The 16,735-nt window shown below is 35.5% G+C and overlaps 2 protein-coding genes across 3 annotated transcripts; both read right to left on the minus strand.

The window, feature by feature from the left end:
* Positions 1-1,236: 1,236 nt before the first annotated feature.
* LOC131850649 (macrophage mannose receptor 1-like) lies at positions 1,237-8,591 on the minus strand. Its single transcript, XM_059200949.1, has 6 exons — positions 8,531-8,591; positions 7,929-8,042; positions 4,660-4,803; positions 3,212-3,406; positions 2,866-3,117; positions 1,237-1,430 (listed from the first exon to the last, which is right to left on the minus strand). Exons 1-6 carry the CDS (start codon positions 8,589-8,591, stop codon positions 1,237-1,239), a joined length of 960 nt encoding a protein of 319 aa, XP_059056932.1.
* A 1,382-nt stretch (positions 8,592-9,973) lies between these two features.
* LOC131850608 (macrophage mannose receptor 1-like) lies at positions 9,974-16,371 on the minus strand. Of its 2 annotated transcripts, none has more exons than XM_059200903.1 (6): positions 16,265-16,371; positions 14,183-14,296; positions 13,225-13,362; positions 11,875-12,069; positions 11,136-11,387; positions 9,974-10,179 (listed from the first exon to the last, which is right to left on the minus strand). In XM_059200903.1, the coding sequence occupies exons 1-6, from the start codon at positions 16,320-16,322 to the stop codon at positions 9,989-9,991; spliced, it is 948 nt and encodes a 315-aa protein (XP_059056886.1). In that variant the 5' UTR covers positions 16,323-16,371; the 3' UTR covers positions 9,974-9,988. The 2 variants fall into 2 exon arrangements, with proteins under 2 accessions (XP_059056886.1, XP_059056885.1); XM_059200902.1 differs by having other exon boundaries at positions 14,183-14,299; positions 16,265-16,358.
* Positions 16,372-16,735: the final 364 nt, after the last annotated feature.

Consider the following 16,735-nt stretch of genomic DNA (forward strand, 5'->3'; position numbering starts at 1 on the left):
TCGAAGGCGTTGTCAAGAACTTAGCATCTCACGGAGTTCTCTGCAGCGCATTCAAAGAGACTTGCACATGTACCCTTACAAGGTTCAATTAGTGCAATCTTACTGCAGGCCTACTAGAGGGATGTCGAACATTAAAATAGCGCATATAGGATCTTTGCGTTGCAATAATTGACCATCCATTTTCAAAGTAAACTTCAATTATCTTCACTCGTTGTTCTATTGTAAACTTATCCATGATAAAAATTTCCAGGGATTATATTTTTTAATTTTGAAAAGAGAAAACGAAATATATTAATAGAAAAAAAGTTATTTAATTTTCAAAATGTAAAGTGACTTCTGGGCCTTCTGGAAACTACAGGGTTCCCACAACACAAGCTTTGCTAATCTTGAAATGAAATGAAATGAAATTTTATTGCATAAAATGTGGTACATTGGTAGTGGTATTTTGAATTTTAAATTTTGTTCCGCGCATTTAGTCATTTCTGACATGCAACAGACAACTGTCAATTTGAATGGTCACTTTTTTATCATTTGAGAAAGGTATTCATCTACATTATGAAAACACAGATGACAACCAGTTATATAGTTCTTTTTTTAATTTGCTTCTATTTAAATGCTTTAATTCTTCTGGTAATTTGTTAAAAAAAATTATGGCCATTGGGTAACAATTTGCACTTGCTAATGTTGACTTTATTAGCAAGAGCAATTTTCTTGAGACTAGATGGTGTTGTGTGAATTGTCCCGGGTTATTATTATTGCACTTAATGTATGAATTTACAGGATCCTAAAGACCGATACGATCAACAGACCCTGGGGGTGGTGAATTCGAACATGGCGAGCAAATACACAACTCATTTTTGACGCACCTCTGACCACTTGACCACTGACAGACGGTCGTCAAGTGAATTGTTTGTGTTCAATGCATTTGAAAATGAAGACATAACTGTTAAAAAAATTACAATAATTAACAGCAATACTAATTGGACAAATTGTGTTAATATGTATTGCAAAAATGTTACCCGGGGAGGGCGGGGGTATGTTAGGGGGCGGTATTTTATAGCTTTGTCTCCTGGAATCCTCCGCCTGGAAAAAATGAAGATCCGGGGCTGTCAACCAATATCAAACTATACATCTAATAAATTACAATGAAACAATAGTAGAATTAAAATATTTTTAATGTCCAAAGAATCAAAGTACAAAACATAGATAGATAAGTACAATACACAGATAAAACATTTAAGAATTCTCGTAAAGCAAGCTGTCTGGTTTTTTCTCGCAAATAAATGGGAAAGTGATGATGTCACACCACACATCGTCCAATAAACCAGATCGGAACATACCACCGCATTGTTGTCCCAAGTTTCCAATTTTGGCATTATCTGGTTGGCCAACCGGCCAGTTACTATAACCAGCTTCACTTAATGTTTCACCTAAAAAGGAAATCGAATTAGGTAATATATTGTAAAAGTCAATTTATTTACTTAAGGGATTAGTATTATTTTGTTTAATTCCTTTATTTATTCATGAGTATGACCACCGCTACTAGAAACGTTCTAACTTTCACTATTACTAATTAAATCCCGAACGCTATTGGATATACACCCATATTACGACAAGTCTTTGGGTCTTTTCTTTTCTTTCTTTTCTTCTTTCTTTTCTTTGGAAGTTCACACTTCCAAACTATATCAAGATATAGTTTGGAAGTATGAATTGTTCAGCGACTACAGTATAGTTTCGTTACCGAATAGTCAACACTGGACCTCACACCTGCTAGCACGGTAGCGGAATTAATCAAAACAATATAAATCCATTAAGTAAAAGAAAATATTATTAAATGATCAATTTGCATTAGGACGTGAGCTTACGAAATTATTTAGAAGCTGTAACTATAACCCTCGTTTTAGGAAATCGAAGATAGGGAGAATATAGGGAAGATCGGAGAGAAGATAGGGAGTTCGAACAGGAGACGGAGTACCCAAAATAACCACCCTGGTAATAGTAGGCAAATTTATATCAATAATTACTACAATTTGATGGCAATGAGTTGGTATGATAATACTAATGAAGTAATCTTCTTTTGTAATAACAAAAGAAGATTATTCTTAGTCGGTTACTTAAGACTCGAAGTCTTTTGAGAATGCCTGAAGACTACATGGCTCCAGAGTGTAACTCTGTACAATATTACAAAATTGAAATATCTGAAAGAGACGAATGGCAAAATAATCATACACCGAATCATTTAGATCAAGACCTATTTTGGCTCACAGACGGTTCCAAAATAGGAGATGATGTAGGATGCGGAATATGCGTTGTAAAACCTAAAATGTGCAAATATATAGTCTTAGGAAAATACGCCTCATCTTTCAGGCTGAAACTAACGCCTTGATCTGGAAGTAATTCTAACCCTTAACTACATTAATTAGAAAATATATATTTATTCGGAGATTCAAGCTGCTCTTCTAGCACTTCACTCGAACGAAATCCGATCTAAACTTATTTTAAAAAAAGAAAATTCAATAAAACAACTCACGTATTTATCGACGCCCCCTTAACGTTATCTAGTGACGCCCGTGATACTACTCTTGCGCTGGTAATCTGAAGTATTTCTCATATCTTGTAATTTATCTTTGCTCTTATAACTAAAACATAGCTTACAAAGTCGGCTACTTTGCAAATGAAACATATGAAACTGATTGTTCACGCAAACGATTTTTTACATTGAAAATTAGCGCTGTAAACCTTATTACCAGCATTTTAAATCTAACATGTGGGCCACTACATAGAGTCAATACTCTGTGTTGCATGTACGCAATATTGTTTAATAAATTCTATTCTTCTAAAAGTATAATAACATAAATTTACTACCATGAATAGTAACCCAAGTATAGTCTTTATTCCAATCGTAAAATCCGACAGAAACTGGTTCCGTGTATTTGGCGATTACTTTGTTTGCAGGATACTTAGCAAATAGCTCTTTGAGTATTTGAGCCTCGGTAGCGCTGTTGATGATGGCCAGGTGTCCACCTTCAGCAGCACACGTCATGTACGCTTGGTGCCACGTCTGGCCCATGTAGTGAAATTTGTAGCAACTGCCCGTCCTGGACTCCAAATGGTATTCTGTAAAAAATAAATTGAATATCAATCCTTTTCTTGTAATAGTATTAATTATATAATAAGCTGGGTCGTGTCACTAATTGGTCGATATACTTACGGCTATCTGTTGTCCCGCAATCAGAACGCACAACAGATTTGTTTTTTTTCTTGTAACATATGTACGGACGGACTTCATTGCAATTGATATCAGCCATCGTCCCATTGGAGTAAAATAGTAAACAGCTCTCATTGTTGTTGTAGTTATCAGGCTCGCCGGGTGCCCAGGACACGGGTATTTTGGAGAGTGGCACTCCTATGTAACAAAGATTTATAATCTATTTATACATATAATAAAACAGTAGAGGTCGAATTTCTGTACAAAGAAAAAAACGCCTAAAACCTAATCAGAGGGATGTTAGAAGTGAAATAGAAAACATTTAGATTAAAAATCTGTAGTAACTTATTTGGCTTGGTACACACTACTTAAGTAAAGTCATTTTGACCTATAGCAAAGGGTGAGAACGACAGATCATTGCTTAATTTTGGTCCAGTATTACCAAATATAATAAATAGATAGGTACGTACATACTAAAGTTACAAACCTGTCAAATTTCAACCCCGTATTCTGGCTGACTGGGAAAGTCGAGTAAAAAAATTAGATATTATTATTATAATAATGTCTACAATAATAGTTTTACATTCTTATTATTTGGTTTAAACACGCTAACCAAAGACTTTAGGGGCTCTGAAACTATTTTCAATAAAAAATCAATAGATGGCGCTATTCGTTAATTTAATGAACTTAAAATGTTTTTATCTCAATTGTTTTGACTTCATCTGAGTTCATCTTCAGCGTAAATACGGGTATAGCAACGCACCGTACTTGCCCTGAAGAACACTTGGTTTAACAGTAGAACTAGCCCTGGGAGAAATTCTATAATACAATTACGAGCTCAGGGCAAAATAGCTCTTGCTGCAGCATCGTCTGGAATTACGGCCACTTTGATACCTGGTGATAAAACTGATATGATTTTAAATTAATATTGACAGTAGTACCACGGAAAAAGAGGCCAATGATATTAAAGCATGCTTAAAAGACCTCAATCCTTTACCGATACATCACACAGATGTACTTAACAGTGAACGAGAGGGCGTGGACAGGAAACTAAAATGCACATGATTTTTCTGATTTATTGATAAAAATTGGTGAAGGAACGTATTCGGAAAAAGAAGGGTAAATCTACGGAACCGATTTAAATGAGATTTGGTATACAGACAGTCTAGATCCTGAGAAAGGACATAGGCTACTTTTTAGTGCGAAAAAAGGGTTGAAAGGGGATTTTGAATTGTTTTTAATTATATCTTTATTATTAATAAAGAAGTTATTTTGTAAGTTTTATAGTTTAGTAGTTCAATTTAGTGAAACGAATCGAAATATTTATTAGATTGAAATATTTAATATTCGTGCTGCTATCGGTATCACTAAACCGTCTATGTTGGGTTAGTGACACCATTGTTTACCTTGTTTGTGAGTTCTGTTGTAACAGAGTATACAAATTTCCTCACCTTCTATAGACGTGTAAACGCCTTTAGAATATGTCGCGTGGACCCCACTGTATATCCCACGTTGTATACTACCATTACTAGTAGCCATGATCATTTCCATTGCCATTACGTAGTGCTCATTAAGTGGTGAAAGCAGAACAGCACCTGTAACAAAATGTATTGTAATATAACATCTTCTGCTGGACAGAAAAAGTAAAAGCATCTTTGTATAGTAGTTCACTATCTGACATCGATCCCCAATAATTCAAACAGGTTCAACCAACATTTTCGTGGCATAAACAATAGAAAGAGAAATAAACTTTATTCAAATAAACCTAATATAAGCACTATTGAATACAGAGTCAAATTTTTGTTTATTCTACCGCTTATTCGGAATGCACACTCATATAAGAAGAAATTTGTGTGTTGCTCTTTTAAATAAATATTGTTTTAATTAGATTTACATTAAAAAGTAATTTAGATTAGGCATGCGACAATCAACATATTATTATGTAGAAACTGCTACGCACTTAATCTCCGTTCAATCAGATAACAGGTTGTCAGCGCTATGAATTTTAGTTAGATATTTTCTTCAAAAACATTATATTTATAAATTCTAAAATTTTTATAAATTACAATAAAAATCTCTGGCAAATTAAGTACAGCATTTTGTTGTAAAACCATAAGCAATTTCCATAAAACGAATTACTAACTGTCGTCAAAAGGCACTTAGGTAAAACTGGTTTCTTTATATTACGTAAATTTTATTAGTGTATTCACGTGCTTTTTTAAAACTGTCCATGTTTTTCAAGGCAATCATGATATTTTCGTAGATGTATTGAGAAGCAACGACGAGGATATTTGATTCTTTAAAACTCTCACGCAAAGACTCCCTGGAACTCATACCGTAAATGGAGCGGGTGGCCCTCTTTTACAAAATAAATACTGTATTTATATCAGATGCTTTGCCTCTTAATAAAATACAGTATGACATAATGCTATGGAAATAGCTAAAATACACAAGTTTAGTTTGTTTATTGTCTAATTCTTCTTACCGCATAAGCTGCAGAACTAAATCTATTCGCCAATTTAGAAATATGAGCACCCCATTCCAGTTTGTAATCTATTGTGATAATAAGAAATACATCATCATCAACAAAGTTAATAAGTTTATTGTTCAGTACGATTTTTGAGTCTACCTTCCTTACACAATTTATTACACTTTGTATTAAATTTACGCTCCCCAATTATTATTACACAATAGCATATTATTAGCTTTAAATCATTTTAAAACAGAAGAGAGAGACTTGAGACTGTTTACTTCGTCCATGACATTAATATGTCGATTGACTTTAAATACTAATGAAGTATCATTGGCAAACAGAACTATGCCTGCTACTTTTTCTATCATGTAAGGAAGGTCATTTATGTAAATTAAAAATAAAGAAGGACCTAGAATAGATCCCTGAGAAAAACCCATTTTAACTCTGGATCCTTCGGACCTTACACCATTTATTTTAACAATTTGCATACTATTATCTAAATAGAATTTCATCATCTTTCGAGTTTTATTCTTAATAACATAATGTTCTAGTTCGTGTATGAGTGTTTCGCGATCAACGCAAAGAAATGCCTTTGAGAGGTCACAGAATACACCGATAGCATCCTAAGACCACGAGACGTGAAATGGACTTCCGCAAAATAACACCTAATTGGATTAAATATATTCAAATTCAAAAAAAGGAGCTTCAGAAAAAAATATCAATGAAGGACTTGGGTGTTACACATGATTCAAAATTACTCTTCGACAACCACATTGATAACATTGTTATACACAAGCACTCGGTTTTCTTATGCGTAACTCAAGTCTTTTTCAGCAAGTCAAAACCTTAAAAATATTATACTGCACGTTGGTTAGAATAAATGGAAATATTTGGAATCCTAGATACAAAACCTACATACTACGTCTCGAAAATATCCAAAAGAAATTTATTCGTTTTTTAGCCTACAGATTACGAGAGTATGATTCATCTAGGTATCTTGAGTTTTGTAAAAAACACCACCTTCTGCCTCTTGAGAAGCGTAGGGAAATCGCGCATATTACATATCTCATGAGAATAGCCTCTGATGCTGTCGACTGCCCGAGTCTCCTGGGTAAATTATCCATTAATGTACCACGAGTATCAACAAGGCACAATCCTCTCCTATCTGTTCCCCTAGTGTCATCGAACTATAAGCAGAATTCATTTCTCTGGCGAGCTAGCAACAATTTTAATAAACTATCTAAAACAGTTAATATAGATATATTTTGTAATAATATTAAATCAACGAGACACCAACTAAGAGCCCTTCTTTAAATAACAATTAATTATTATTGAAAATCATGTATATGTATATATTTCTATAAATTTACTATTTGTTACTGTACTCTTGTTAATTAATTTCATATTCTCTGTTAACTTTATAATGCCTTTATGTAGTGATGTAAATTTTTTAAGAATTAGTCTAATGTTATTAGTGAAAGCCTGTCAGTGGCTTACTATGACATATATATTGATTTTATTTAAGATGTACTTGAATAGCCTTGGTTTTCCTTTAATAAATAAATAAATAAAAAACAAATACTACTAATTAGATTAATCCATCCCGTTACATTACTTATAATGGGGTCATGTTTGTTAGTTTTTTAGGCAGATAAAATCTATCTCCAATCATACAAAAGTTTGTGACAAATTTGTTACTATCAAAAAATAAAAAGTCATTATGACAACATGCCATATTATAAATTAAATTATTAATATAATATATGAACACTGCGTCTGAGTATCTCACGATGTATATGTATATTTTGTTTACCGATTGAATTAGTTCCTTTTCTTTATGTTTCCTTATTTCCTTCTACCTAATTGAATTGTACAAGTACATTTGAAAATAATATGAGCTGAGTTTCACGTTTGTTCTTCTTAGCTCAAGCGAAACAATTAACGAATGAACAACCTCGGTAGTTTAGCCGACACACTGCTTTACTTCCGATGGTCGCAGGTTCGATTTCTCGCACGGTACATGAATTTGTATTCATGAGTATGATTCTATGTATTTATATCAGTTGTCTGGTACCCATAATACAAGCTCTGTTTAGATTGGGTCATTAGGTCCATCTAATAGTAAACAGGCACCGAAGCCTATGGACGCCTGAAATACCAGGAGTGCGCGTGCGCGTTGCCGACACTAAATAGTAGTACCCTAGATGGTGAATGGTTCTGAGCTATTGTTATTTATAATACAATTACCTTCAGCAAGGCATTGTTGTCGTGCCAAGTCCCATGTTATAGGAATATTGTGTAACTTCCACCAGCCGTCAATGTCACTACTATAGGTGTAGTCGAACCGGAATATTTTGCGTCCTGTAGACAAACCTCTATTTTAACATTAATTAGTTTCCGTTTAGGAAATTTTCAGCTGTAACATGATCGACCATTAGTATTGTGTTCCGATACTTCGGCAGTGTTACAATCGTCATGATCAGGGTGAAGCTGAAGAATAGCGGGTAGATGGAATGTTATGGTCAGACATACTTGGTCTTCGGTAGTTGCTACTGTTGAAACACTATCGATACTCATTTCGGCAAATTTTACTCACTGTATTTTCACGTACACGCAATACACTTTCCGACCGCGATTTTTGTTTCATGCACAATTACAATATTGGTATCACTAATGACAAACGTACGTAAAATTCAGTTGAGTTTCTTACAAGGTCTCTTTAATTGAATCTAGCAACTGAATGGAATAGTAGGGAAGTATATTAATATAAAAAAACCTGATTTTGAGGTGAGGAGGGACTAAAATGTCCTATGAGTAAATGATTTTTGAATTTGAATTTGAATACTCACCAGCGACTGATGTATGATAAAGTAATGCCACAATACCTAGAGCTTGCACGAGATTGACCATTTTCGCAACAAGTGTACAAACGATGTACTGATGCAATGTTATTTAAATCAATATGAATAGGCTATTTATATATATATTCCTTATCACTTTAATCTACCATAAGTCTTGTCTCAAGTAAATTTGTCATATTTCTATTTGATATACTAATAAAAACATTAATCAAATAATTACAAACATTGCAAAATCAACTTTAAAGTTGAATATTGTAAGGGTACAATCCTGGAATTCACACTAAGCGTCCGTTATCGTGGTTCTTACATAGTTAAACGTTGAAACAATGACTGAACCACATTTTTTTGGGTTTTTCCAGTCGGTTATAGGTACTTGGTATATCTGTAATATTATTTATGTCCATGACGTTCCGGAGAAAAGATTTTATGCGTATAAATCACAGTCGTATTTCTCCTCCGATCGATCCGACCAAATCATACGGGGATCGAAATTACGATTGCCTGAGCCGAGGTTCAAACTACAGCCTAGTGAAGACGGACTAAAGGCGGGAGTTGGCTCTCAGCCGCTCCATAAGTCCTGCGGGTTTGGAGTGTCATCTGCACTCGCCCCCTATCGTTCGGTGGAGCCAGATGACCAAGGAAACTGCTCAAAATATCGTCACTGAGACATTTTTTTATACTACTATGTTGGTAGCACGTCGTCAACATGTATCCATGAACCGCGTGACACCATTTCGAGTAATTTTAGTGAAAAAAAAACAAATTTGTTGCTGACGTCAATACATAAATATATTTCAACTACAAAAGAAATTGTTCAAGAACAGAATCGTAGCGTGCCTTGGAGGGGCCTCGTATAAAAATTTCTTTGGAGGCCCTAACACGGAGACTAAAGATTTTTCACAAAAAAAAACAATTGCATAAAATTAAAAGAAATATTTATTTATCATGATTATCTATCTGTCACTTTTTCCAAAATTTTTGCATTATTAAATCATTTATAGCTGATGCGGGTAAAAAAGAAATTGCTTTTTTTTATTTTTGTCACTTGTGAAATGAAAAAAAATTGAGACGTTAATTTTGGCTTATGCTCGTTGGGGGCCCCCGGGGCCCCGTCAGATACGACGGTAGCTACGCTTATGTTCAAATATCTAGTACTCTTATAATTAGTTCTTAAGTTTATACACCGTACAGTACAGAGCAGGTGGGTGCATCATTCCATAAAAATACAGGTCAATGTAACGATAGAAGAATTTTTATTAAACTAAAAAATCTATTTTAGTACAGCGAAGATCAAAATGTACTAAAACATTTGTATTTCGTTTTATATAACTTAACAATTTATTCATACTTAACAAGAATTAAAGAGCATGATGGAAGATCGCGGAAAGTGGCAAGACCGACCGACAAGAGCGTAGCTCTTAAATTATAAATGAATGAATGAACAATTTATTCCTCAGTAAGCAAGCTGTCTGGACTTTTTTCACAAATGAATGGTAAAGTCAGATGTTCACACCACACATCGTCCAAGTAACCCGATCGGAACAGGCCACCGCACTGTTCTCCCTGGTTACCATGTTTCATGTTATCCGGCTGACCAGCCGGCCAATTATTGTACCCGGCTTCATCTAATGTCTCACCTGGAATAGAAATATTTTATATTTAAAATTCTTGTGTAACAATGCTATATTTATATAGAATATACCATACTCCTCCAAAATGTCTTCACCGATTTTTACGAAATTTTATATGCCTATTCAGTAGGTCTGATAATTGGCTACTATCTATTTTTAATACCCGTTGAGTGGACAACACTTATAAGTGATAAGTGTTGTCTACCCTTACCATTTATTTGTACAATTTATTTTTTAATTTTTTAAATTAGTCTATGAAAAGTACATGCAACTCAAAATTTTCAAACTTTTATCATTAATACCTATTTTTAATAGCGATTTTAATTTATATGCTAACAATGTTTGTAGGGTCAGCTAGTTGTTATATAATATATCATTAGGTATGTTTAATACTGGGATTAGGAGTGCGATCGGCGTGAGATGACAGTTAATCGTGAGACGTGAGAGTTCATTCCCCGTGTGGACGCCGCGGAGTTAAGACGTGGATCTGAGACTAACGAGCCGATATTATTGAGATAACAACTAACATTCTAGGAGATATCTATATGATGAATCTTTACTCTTGTAAACATGTAGATGTTCATTTGAAAAGATTAAGAGCTGAGTTGCTGATGCTGATTTTGACATAACATAATAGTCTGTAATAAACCTACATGAATAAAGATATTTTGATATAAGAATATTTAAATAACAAATAAGTGAACACTACACTTTACGAGGAAGTATGTTGAAACTATAGTTATTAATCCAACTATAGTTGCGACCAAATAAATAGGATGAGGGAAAAGCAGATGATGATGATAGTTGCGAGCAAATACAGTCACGACCAAGTTGCTTACCACGCACCATTGAGTCTAGGCTGTAATGCCCAAACGCTGAATTCAGATGGCTTTATGAATTGAATAAAAATTTATAAAATTGTATAACTAAACAATATGAGAGTTATGTAAAAAAATTATTACCATGAATAGTAAACCATGTATTGTCTTTGCTCCAATCTAAAAATCCGACGAGAGCAGGATCTTTGTATTTGGCCATTATAGTGTTTGCAGGATACTTAGCAAATAGCTCTTTGAGTGCTTGTGCTTCAGTAGCGCTGTTGATGATGGCCAGGTGTCCACCTTCAGCAGCACACGTCATGTACGCTTGGTGCCACGTCTGGCCTATGTAGTGGAATTTGTAGCAACTGCCCGTCCTGGGCTCCAGGAAGTATTCTGTTAAAAAGATTAAATCTGAATCAAAGTGAATCACATGTACAAGCTATATTGCTATAAAGTTTTATTAAACTCCCTTCAATAGTATTCATGTGAATGAGTAGAAGACATCCATCCACAATCACAAAGTTTCACATTTATAATATTAGTAATATCTAAAAGATAACTTGGGAGTTTGCGGAGCATGAAGCAGTCTGTATATTGAGCCACACGAAATGAAAAAGAATTACCCATAAATTGAGTTCAACTGGTAGGAAGCTTTAGAATTCTGGAGTGGTTCTGGCAGAGATGTTTAGGTCGGGAGGAGAGGGGTAGCAACTGAAAACGGGAACGAAGGTTCCTGTTAGTTCTCGTCTCGAAAGCATTCCAAATTGACGGTAGATTTGACATATCATAAGAGTTTGTAATAGACCTAAATGATATTTTGATTTGATTTATTCAGACTGGGAACAAGCCGGGACATGTCACTAGTCGTTAATATACTTACTTGTATCGGTTGTTCCACATGTTGTCTGTACAACAGACTGCGTTTTTTTCTTGTAACATATGTAAGGAAATACTTGGGTGCAATTGACATCAGCCATAGTTCCATTTGGTATTAGTAGTAAACAGCTCTCGTTGTTTTCGTAGTTATCAGGCTCGCCGGGTGCCCAACTCACGGGGATCCTCGAGAGTGGCACTCCTTTAACAAAAATGTATTTGGTCTCGGTGGTCTAGCGCTTTTACACACCACGTTATGCCGATGGCGGATTCGATTCTTCGCACGGTGCATACATTTATATTGGTGAGTGTAATTGTTGTAGCGTTCTGGGTGTTTTAATAGTGAGTAATGAGACAACAACAGGCCTATGTCCAGCAGTGGACGTCTTCCGGGCTGCGATGATGATGATGATGATGAATGAGACAACAACGATAATAATAATTCTAAGTGCTAGAATAGAATATAAATGAAAGTCATCACGCAAAACACGAAAGTAACGAGAGACTTGGCATGTACCGTACTCGGTACACACACACACACACACACACACACACACACACACACACACACACACACACACACACACACACACACACACACACACACACACACACACACACACACACACACACACACACACACACATACACTTGGTTTCGATAAGTTTGATATGGGGACGCCACGAAGCGTAAAAAACCAGCAAAATCTGTGAGAACGAGACAATAGAATAATACCCATGAACAACGCACAAAACACCATCCAGTAAACAGAGCTTGTGTTATGGTTACTGATACATACATAACTTTTTTTGTAGTTACATACATCGTATATATATAGAACACCCAGATCTCAATCTCTCTGGTGGTATCGAGCCACTTAGCTTGCGGCGAGACTTCGCTTCGCTTTGTGTGTTCTACCGATTATACAATGGACTGTGTTCTGAGGAATTGTTCGACATGATGCCTACGGCCACCTTTTACCACCGCACCGCTCGCCATCGACAGGGAATTCATTCCCACACGCTGGAACCTGAGTGGTCCCGAACAGTTCGGTTTCAGAGGAGCTTCCTCCCGCGTACACTTAGATTGTGGAATAAACTTCCTGCCGAGGTTTTCCCACGAGACTACAGCATGGAGTTTCTCAAGAATGGAATATTAAGGTTTCTTAAGGGTCGGCAACGCGCATGTGATTCCTGGTATTTCAGGCGTTCATAGGCTACGGTAACCATTTACCATCAGATGGGCCGTATGCTTGATTTCCACCATCGTAGTATAAAAAACACCCAGATTCCCTCTATCATCTCTTATTTCAGTTACATAAAATACAGGTGAATTTCAAGGCTACTAATTACCTCACCTTCTACAGAATTGTATACTCCTTTAGAGAGAGTCGCGTGGATACCACTGTAGATGCCACATTGTAAACTGTTGGTAGCCACAATCGTTTTCATGACTCGTAACAGGTGTTCATTAAGCGGCGAGGCCAGGACAGCACCTGTTAAAAAAAATAATGGTCGAAATTGAACTATAATCATCAGTGATCGGAGTATATAGAGCTGTTTAGGATCATTGACCTCAAACATTGACGTTAATGTGGATATTCCACGGGATTCCAACTGATACACCGGAATTCAATTATTACAATAATTTTTATCAGTAAATATAAAAACTGGTATACATTTTTTTAAAATTTACAATGTAAGCTCATCAGCGCACGAGCGACATTGTAAATTTTACAAATGTTGCCACAGTTTTTGTCAAACGCGCGATGTTGCCGCTTTGTTGATACTCATCGTGACATCGTTACATAATGCCCTCTTGCTCACACGTACAGGTAGTGTCACGGGTGTGACTAGAGTGCATCTGTTTTTATCTCTTTCTGCACCACTGCAATTCAATTGTTTAGCGATTCTTAAACTTTTAAACCGTCCTTATACTTATAGGAAGCATATGTTTTCTCTTATATTTCTACTTAAAAAACAAATTCTAGAATTCGGGGAATATCCATACTATTCTATCATATGGCAAGTACATAAAATAGCTCTACCTACTCCTAACACTGATAATCATTTAAAGTTATGCTGTCTAAATTCTGTAAATTACGTAGTGGAGTAACTTGAAACTGTCGTGCTCGCGACAAATTTCGGACAGACAGAGATGTGGCAGAAAGACAAATAACAACAACTACAACTAATATATAAATTAAATGGTTAATTAAGGGAAGCCACAACACACACTTTTCCCCGAGCAAGCAAGGAAGGAAAATAATAAGTATAATATTAAACAAAACGCAAACACGGATAAATGGATGGTACCTTCAGCATGGCATCTCAACCGTGCCTCGTTCCATGTCCCCGGAATTCTGTGCAGCTTCCACCAGCCCGCAATCTCGTTATTGTAGGTGTAGTCAAACCGATATTCTCTGCTTTCTGTGAAATTCAGTTTCAGCATGAACTTTTGTTCGTCTTTGACCTGATCATGATGGGATATAGAGTAGCCTAATATAGAGAAGCATTTTAGATACTGTAGCGTGGTCGATATCCTCTCCACTGTATATATGATGTGATGAGGTGTCGCTACATAAACTACTTGTTTATTGGAGCATGTAGGTAGTGAGTATACAGGTAGTCTAATTGTACTATTATTTGTATATTTAGCCCGAAGAATTGCAAAACTGAAATGGCGATGGGCAGGGCACATAGCTCGTAGGACAGATGGCCGTTGGGGCAGTAAAGTCCTCGAGTGGCGACCGTGGACCAGAAGACGTGGAACCGGAAGCGTGGAAAGGCCTCTGATAAGGTGGACAAACGATCTGGTTAAGATCGCTGGAAGGCATTGGATGCGAGCAGCGCAGGACGGATCGTCGTGGAAATCTTTAGGGGAGGCCTTTGTTCAGCAGTGGACGTCTTCCGGTCAGAGATGATGTTGATGATGATTGTATGTTATTAAGTTTATTTGACAGTGTGGTACATGGCTTATTAGTAACGCGTACATTGGACGCGGAGTCGGAACGTGGACTGACTTTACACTTAACTTAAATCTATGTTGTCTGGAGAGGCAAACTAATGGAAGGGTGTCGAGTGTTGAAATATTACAAGTGTAGGCACAATACCAAATGAAATTTATGCCAAATTTTATGACTATTGATTAAGCTTTAGACTAACAATAAATAAAAGAGTAGATGAGCATGTGTGTGTCAAATACATGGTTATTTATATAACAACACACTAGAACAACAAAAAACAATTAAAGTACAAAATATACATGGATACAAAAGGCGGTCTTATCGCAATAAGAACAGGTTAGGTGGCGCACGTAATAAACAAAAATAAATATATATGACTCAAATATACATAAATATATATACATATTAATACATATCTACATACACATACATATACTTAATAGTGCACATACATTTGGAAATAATGAAGGAAGATTAGTTAAGAGAATAATGAGAAATTAATTAAAGGGAAAGGAAATGGGATTTGACAGAGGCTTTAAAGCTGGCAAGTGATTGAATGATCCGAATGCAAGAGGGGAGTGAGTTCCACAACCTAACGGTCTGGATAGAGAAGGATTTAGAATAGAAGAAAGTAGAATGAGAGAGAAATCTAAGACAGAGACAGTTAACATTACGCGAGGAGTGGATATAGTGGTTATGTGTATTGTTTTTATAGATTTAATAGAAATAGAAATAATCTTCAATCAAATGAACTTGATATAAGCACTATTGAATAGTCACATTTTTTTATTCTACTACTCCTTTGGAAAAACTCATTATAAGAAGAACAAGCAAGAAACTAGCATTTTGCTCTTTATAAAAATACACGTCGTTCAGAATTACATTTTTAAGAATGTTATGTGAAAACAAACTACTAAATAATGTATTTTATATGCATAATTTAAAAAAAATGTTAGCATTCTGCACTCCTCTATGTAAACTATAAGTGTGCGAAATTTTATACTTCTACATCCGCTCAATTTTAGTAAAAATGGGTACAAGGTTTTTGCTTCATGTACCTATTAATATTAAGTGTGAGTGTCAGTCATTACCATTCAAGTGGTAACAGCACCTACTTACACTTTCAACTTAACACCGAATCTAACTATTGACTAATTACGTAAATTCTCGCCAAATCTGCAAAAACTACTACCGGCCATTTTACAAGATCTATTTTTAAAAATCGAACAAGTTACGAGCACGCTTCGTTTAAGATGCAATATTACGATGACCATATTGCTCTGAATTGGCTACTATAAAAAATAATGTGAATTTGATGATACCCAGAAATGAACTACCAAAAAAGGTGTGCAAAGGTTATATATGGATAAGTAGTTTGGATTTGATCATAGAATAACATCGTAATACAATTTTAATAAAAATAAGGACTCACCAGAGACTGATGTAAAAAATAATAATGCCAAAATACTCTTTGTTAGTAACTTAACCATTTTAAATGTAAGTATACAACACAATCGAAGTATCAATAAAGTAATGTGTGAATAAAAACAATACGTTATATATATTTAAGTCGTTATCAATTTTAATAGATTTATCCTGTGAATTATGGTACACCGTACAGGGTATTTGTGATAGCGTCCTATATATAGCTTGCGATTTCGCAGAAATCAATATAGTAACCGCAAGCATACCAGAGGTAGGAAGTAGAGGATAAACCGATGCTGATGTGTGCGATGGATTTACCAAAATAATTGGCCTCGATGATTTTTTTTTATACTATGTAGACGACAAACAAGCATACGAACAATCTGTGACCGTAGTAAAACGGATACCGTAGCATATGGATGCCTAAAACACCAGGGGTGTCAGGTGCAACATGTCGACCCTAAAGGTGTAGCTCTAC

Source organism: Achroia grisella, unplaced genomic scaffold (genome assembly GCF_030625045.1).
Source record: "Achroia grisella isolate CSIRO2021 unplaced genomic scaffold, CSIRO_AGI_Agris_v1 utg778, whole genome shotgun sequence".
Taxonomy (NCBI): Eukaryota; Metazoa; Arthropoda; class Insecta; order Lepidoptera; family Pyralidae; genus Achroia; species Achroia grisella.

What these genes read in the sequence shown, in the direction of transcription:
- LOC131850649 (XM_059200949.1), bottom strand. Translation starts at nt 8,591, where the DNA reads ATGGTCAATCTCGTGCAAGCTCTAGGTATTGTGGCATTACTTTATCAT. An exon ending in TTATCATACATCAGTCGCTG is followed by an intron (nt 8,043 to 8,530) that starts GTGAGTATTCAA and finishes GTTTGTCTACAG; the next exon opens with GACGCAAAATATTCCGGTTC. An exon ending in TTGCGGGACAACAGATAGCC is followed by an intron (nt 3,118 to 3,211) that starts GTAAGTATATCG and finishes TATTTTTTACAG; the next exon opens with AATACCATTTGGAGTCCAGG.
- LOC131850608 (XM_059200902.1), bottom strand. Translation starts at nt 16,322, where the DNA reads ATGGTTAAGTTACTAACAAAGAGTATTTTGGCATTATTATTTTTTACA. An exon ending in ATTTTTTACATCAGTCTCTG is followed by an intron (nt 14,300 to 16,264) that starts GTGAGTCCTTAT and finishes AACTGAATTTCA; the next exon opens with CAGAAAGCAGAGAATATCGG. An exon ending in ATGTGGAACAACCGATACAA is followed by an intron (nt 11,388 to 11,874) that starts GTAAGTATATTA and finishes TCTTTTTAACAG; the next exon opens with AATACTTCCTGGAGCCCAGG.